Here is a 6,340-nt window from a genome sequence, read left to right as displayed (position 1 = left end):
GTCAACTTTGGCATTGTGTGACAAAGCAGAACTGTCCCCTGGGGTTTCCAGGGTTGTCATCTCTGGGAACAGATTGCTAGGGCTTTTCTCCCGTTGAGCCACTCTTGGATTTGAACTATGTTCTTTTCCATCAGCTGCTGTGCATTTGGTCACAATCCCTTTTTTGAGGGTTACCTTTGAGTATTTGCTGAATGGAGGAGGGCCTCTAGCATCCTCCTCCCCGCCCCGCCAAGCTTGCTTCTGGGATCGAAGTGACAGTCAACAGAGTAGATCCTTGGTTTTCACATTCACTGTTTCACACGGGGTTTGTTTATGTTTGTATATGATTTGCAACTGGAAATCCCTCAGGGTACCACCATCACTTCTTTGGCTTTTCCCCTTGTTTCTTGTTTCTAGTCCTCTTCCTTTCCCAACCCTCTGAACTCTGTTCTTGGATAAATAATGCCCTTCGCATCTTAAATAGTTATTTTATCACAAGGGTGGGTTCCATTCCAGACCTGAAGGGTTTAAGAAGGTCCCATCCACCTATGTCCAACCAGCAAGTCGGGTCTCATATTTTAGGACTTTGTTTATTCCACATTTTCCTTCCCCCTCTTATCTAGAACCTTCTAACGTGGTCCGTTTCAGAGCAATTGGTAGTGGTATCCCTGCACCTCTGGTTCCTTTGGTCACAGCATCATAGAGAGTGAAATTTGTGTGTTCCATCAGCCATTGGACTAATTGTTCTCATATGTCTTTCAGTTTTCATTACTCTTCTCTGGGTGGGGAGAGCCCAATCAATGGGAGGACCTCAGATGGCTACTCACAAGCATTTAAGACTCTAGTCACTGCTCGCTCAAGTAGGATGTAGAACTCTCTTTGTGAACTGTGTGATGTCAGTTGTTCTTGGTTCTCTGAGACTGTGGTCCTGATCCCCAAGACCCAGCAATTCATTCCCTCACTGAGTTCTGTTATGTCTTAGATGTATTTGTAACTTTGCCTCCTGAAGGCTCGGTTACATTTCTGGATACATTTGTAGCAGAAGTAAATCTAAGCATACAGACATCCTCTGTCAGATGCGCCTGCCAATGGTGTGCTCCCACTTCCCTCCCACGTGGTTCAGCCTACATGCCATCCAAGCATCCGCTCCGGGATACCCACAGGGCAGAACTCACTAACAGACCTCTCAATTTCTGACCCTGCCTCGATCGTTTTTACCATTCTTCTCTCTTGTTATGTTTTGCTTTCCCCTTCATCCCAGCTAATTCCCATCTACCTCCAGCCTGTAACGTCCTTGCCCTCCCTCCTTTCAAAGCAAGTTTTTTAGTGTGAAACACTAATATTTAATATCACCTTTGTCATAAGGGAAAACAAGAAGAAACATGGTTTATACACCTCCAGATAAGACTTTGCTGAGTTATGAGGATGAGGGCGGAAATAGGGGGAAGTGGGGGGTGGGGACACACACACACAAACACGGAGAGTTTAGTAGGCTGATTATTTCATTTCTTGAGATGGGCAGTGTAAGTATATATAGTATTTTCTTTAAAAATAAACAAAATATCCCTCCAGATTCCGTATCCCCCAAACATAAATAGTGGTTTGGGTGGCTTAAAAAACAAAAAACAGAGAAGGGAGAGTAAAATAGAAAAGGACTTTGAAGTCTTTAGTGACAGATAGTTCATCTTAAAAAAAAAAAAGCTCCCAAAACTTGACTCTAAAGTAGTGGTCATATATAATGTTAACGTCATTCAGTCTCTTGCCCCGCAGACCACTAAGCTTTAATGTTGCCTCACGTGTGCATAAAGCAAAGTTTATCATTCCTCCACCAACGGGCATTTAGGTTACTTCCGTCTTCGTGCTCTTGTGAAGAGTGCTGGCATGAGCGAGGAAGTGCACGTGTCAGCTCATGCTATGGCTCTTCCTGCTGTAGGATACATACCTAGTGGGGTTGCTGGGGCATACGGTATTTCTACTCCCAACTTTCTTTTTCTTTTTTTAAAATCCCAACTTTCTAAGGAAAAACCACTCTGCTTCCCCAGTGGTTGCACCAATTTACAGTCTCAACAGCAGTGCCCGAGGGTTCCGGTCTTGGTACCTTTATTTATATTCTGATTTTTGTTGCATTTTTGTTGTTGTTGTTGTGTTTTTTTAATTTGCTATTAATGCTATGGTGAGCTGATAACTGGCATACTTTTTTCCCAAAAATGTATTAATTCTATTTTCTTGAAACCTTGCCTTGTATTTTCCTATTGGCATTTTAGAAGCATATGCCTTTTCATAAGTTAGGCTTGGGTTTTTTCTTTTTTTGATAAAATTAGCTCTCTTAGTAAGTAAAAATCGAGACTGAGTAGGAAGTCAAACATGTTGGATGATATCAAATACTTAAGACATCTTAACATTTCACAGATAATTAATATGTGTGAGTATCAGCCATGGTCTATATGCAGCTCAGTTAACCTTAAATAGATTTATTTTAGTATTTCCAGAGTAAAGCCCAGTCTGCCACTGTACCATAATCAAAAGCTTACGTAGACAGACAGCAATAATGCTGATGTAAATTTAATGTAATAGATTTTCTAATTCATTAAAACAGAATACTTGTCTTACCTGGGCAGTTACCACTATAATTTGTCTATATTGCACTTTAAAAAAATTCTGTAGGATGAACTACGTGACTCGGTGTTTCTTCATCTTTGTACAGATTGCATCGCTCTTTGCAGTTCGTCAGATTGCGAGCCTGCAGTGTAATGCACCTTTCGTTTGTCTTAGGTGGGTTTAGAGGCGGACGTGGAGGTGGAGGCTTCCGAGGAGGAAGAGGGGGCGGTGGTTTCAGAGGTGAGTGGCGGAAAAACCTTGCATGCCTGAATTCTGTCATTGAGATTACCTGCCAATAGGACATTGTGTTGGCCTTAGCTCTCTAATTAATAGCATTCTTTCATTTCTCTTTGTTGCTTTGTGGAATCTTTTCCCACCTCCTGAATTGGGTCAGTTTGGTTTATATAGGGGTCTCTCATCATGGAGTTTGATTGGTTTTTGGTATATATTTTCAAGTCATCCTAGTTCTTTAGAAACTAAGATTTTAATATCTACTGTATATACTCAAGTATAAGCTGACCTGTATATCAGCTGAGGCCCCTAATTTTACCACAACAACTGCGTTAAAAATGTGCTGAAAAGCTCGGCTTATACAGGAGTATATATGGTACTTATAGAATTGGTAAAGTTTGTAAACCCCCCTCCTTACTACTTTTGTTTAATTTGAATGCATTTTGTAAGCCTACTAATGATCATTTCAGGGATTATGACTGGAATCCCATGAAATGTTTTATTAAAAGGTAATGTAAAAAAATAAAGATAATGTAAGTGTGAGTTGAATCTGATAAAAACAAATGCTGATTTTGAACTTGAGAGTAGGGTTATCAGTCTGAAAACATGATTTTTCTCTACTGTTAATGCTTTAATTTTCTCTTAACCAGGGAGAGGACATTAGAGAGAACAGTGGACAAACAGGCCTCGCCATTTGACACCTGCATTAGCCTTCCTGATCTACTTGTTCCTGAAGCAAGTGTGAAGAACTGTCATTGTATGACACTGGATTTACATGGTCACCGCCATGCAGAGATGAGTGCAGGAGGCGGCCGTCCTGCGCCCCCAGGGCAAGACCGCAGTCAGTCGCTTGCCGCCTGGTGCTCTGGTGCTCAGTAAATGGACAGGAGTTTTCTTTTGAAGCCTATTTGAATTTTTTAAAATAAAGCTTTTTATTCCTTTAAGCTATTTAGAACTGTGTTTATTAAACCTGTCCAATTTTTCACAAGTGAAAAGGACTACATGAAGGTCATGTGATTGCAGATCAAAAAGATGATATGTTAGTATTTATTATTGGTCTTTCAAGAGATACAATTGTAGTAGTAATTAAGAATTAACACTATTTATGGAGGTGAATTAACACCCTTTTCCCCCAATAGTTTCCTTAGATTTTTTCTGTCGTAATATTGCCATTTTAAATATATTATAGGATAGAATAAGTGGACACAATATATTTTGGAACAACACTTTCCATTTCAGTACTCCCATTGGATATATAACTATCGTCATTATTGAGGAAAACATGCCCCGAGAGCAGGTAGCACTGCTGAGACCCAGATCATGATTTCCACCTGCTGGCCCCTGCTGAAAGGAACCAGCGCTCCTCGAGAAATGGTTGATCTAAGGTTTTTAAAAAATCAGTATTAAGGGAAAGTTAGCTCTTCTTGTTATTATTTTGCCATGTATTAAGCCATCCAATGTATCCATTCACCTACCATTCTGCTTTTCATTCCCCTCAAGTGGGGTTGTACAGTCATCATTGCTGTCTGGCCCCTTACCCCCCTTCTTGTACTCTCAGGGAGTCGTTACTCCTGTTACTGTTTCTGAGGGGTTTATCTATCTTGGATTTCATGAATCGTACGATCTTAATTGTACAAATGAACAAACGCAGGTATAACAAGATTAACAGGTATAACAAGAGGTAAAACTAAGGCCATAATAGTGAGGGAAGGAACTAGAGGATATGTGTTTCATCAGTGCTATACTTCACCCTGGATATATCCTCCCATGTGTCACATCTGTGAGGGACTGTCAAATTATCTTGCAGGTGGGTTTTGGGTCTCCACCTTGTCTACGCTTTTTCATGTCAATTTGATTATTTGTTTATGAGCTTCTGATTGCTTGATTTTGAATTTCTGATACTCGTTGCTGTTGACACCTCATGATCACAAAGATTGGTGTGCTTTTTCCATGTGGGCTTTGTTTCCCTGCTAGATGGCCACTTGTTTAATTTAAGCCTTTAAGACCCCAGATGCTGTATCTTTTAATAGCTAGACACCATCAGCTTTCCTCACCACATTTGCTTATGCACCCATTTTGTCTTCAGCGATTGTGTTGGCAATGTGAGTATCATACAGTACCACATTATTAGAACACACCGTTCTTGTACTGAGGTAAGATTTAAGTAGAGGCCCGAAGTTATCTGCTGCCTTATTTATATCTATATATATATTTAAATGTTTGCATATATACATATCTCTATCCCTATATATGTAATTTTTACTTTCTTCTTTCCTCCTGACCCATTATCATGTTTACCTATTTTTCGCCTCTCAGTGATTCCTTTCTGATAAATTTCATTTGATCAAAAACAGCCAGGAATACTATACCCTCCTCACCATCAATTTTTAGATCCCTTGCTATTCCCCTGTCCTTGACGTTATTGGCTCACCGCTCTCCTCCCCTGCTTCTCCCATGCCCTCCTTCCCCCCAACCATCATCCCTTGCTGTCTCCTTGGGATTGCTTATCCTGCCTATCTTAGACATAAGAAAAAAAGAAGAAAGAAAAAAGAGAGACCATATAAATAGTTCCAAGTCTAACTGCTGACCTAACCCCGAGTAGATGAGTATCTCTGTTAAGTAGCGAGCAGGCCCTGTTATGATCCATCAGTCCAACCCCATTTCTTTCAGGGATCCATGTCCCAGGGTCCGCTTACCAAACAGCACATACACTCTTTTAGTCCTCAGCATTTAAGACCCCATTGCTCTTTTTGTAGTCAAGGATGGAGCAGTCTAGTGCTCCCCCACTCCCCCCAATCTTACACCTTTATACTTCCAGTGTGACCCCCTTGTGAATATCACTCAACTAGAAGCCAGGCATCTACTTTCGGGATTCCTCCAGGACTTTGTGGCTTTGTTCCCATTGCTGGTCTGTTGTACTCCCCTCTTGGTTTGCCCCCATGTAGGCTGGTTAGACCAGCCACTCTTCCTGCACTGCATCTTCAGTGTTGTCCTCTGTGGTGCTGTCTTTTAGATAGCGGATGGGGTATCTTGAGCTGGGGCTGGCCCTGCAGTCCTCTGTTCATGAGCTGCTCCATGCAGGAAGTCGTTCTCAAGGATTGACTCATCGGAATGAGGTCTGCTCTCCCTTTCCTGTGGAGACATAAACAATACCCTTCCAATGAGTGGATTAGTGCCCTGGTCCCCAATTGCCATCTTTTTTCTTTCCTCCTGTGTGCTGTAAAGGCATGAGAGGAGGAAAAGGTGCCTTTCAGCACCGGTGCTATAGACATCTTTTTTATTTATTTGAAAAAAAATTTTTTGAATTTTTGATACCATATGCATCCTTGGGTTTGGTGTGTCCCCTACCAGAGCACCTGGTCCTTAGCCCGGGGACTATGCATTGGGTGCATTTCCCTGTGTGCCTGTCCTGCTGTTGGACCTTGCCTCGGGGACTCACGGTGTACTTGTCCTTTTGTACTTGGCTAACTTCACCCTGCATAATACCTCCAACTCCTTCCACTAGATGATGTACTTCATGCATTCATCACTG

At 41.5% G+C, this 6,340-nt stretch overlaps 1 protein-coding gene across 1 annotated transcript in view; it reads left to right on the top strand.

Moving 5' to 3' along the window:
• The window catches only part of GAR1 (GAR1 ribonucleoprotein), a 14,015-nt gene extending 10,263 nt beyond the window's left edge, over positions 1-3,752 (top strand). Inside the window, exons 3-4 of the mRNA XM_045284317.1 lie at positions 2,752-2,817; positions 3,459-3,752. Of these exons, the coding sequence (XP_045140252.1) occupies positions 2,752-2,817; positions 3,459-3,472 (80 nt within the window). The 3' untranslated portion in view covers positions 3,473-3,752. The remainder of the gene's footprint in view (positions 1-2,751; positions 2,818-3,458) is intronic.
• Positions 3,753-6,340: the final 2,588 nt, after the last annotated feature.

Source organism: Echinops telfairi, unplaced genomic scaffold (assembly GCF_000313985.2).
Source record: "Echinops telfairi isolate 266 unplaced genomic scaffold, ASM31398v2 ScPeMD7_7468;HRSCAF=8506_0, whole genome shotgun sequence".
Taxonomy (NCBI): Eukaryota; Metazoa; Chordata; class Mammalia; order Afrosoricida; family Tenrecidae; genus Echinops; species Echinops telfairi.
The sequence above is the reverse complement of the archived record's forward strand: the minus strand, read 5'-3'. Positions and strand labels throughout refer to the sequence as shown.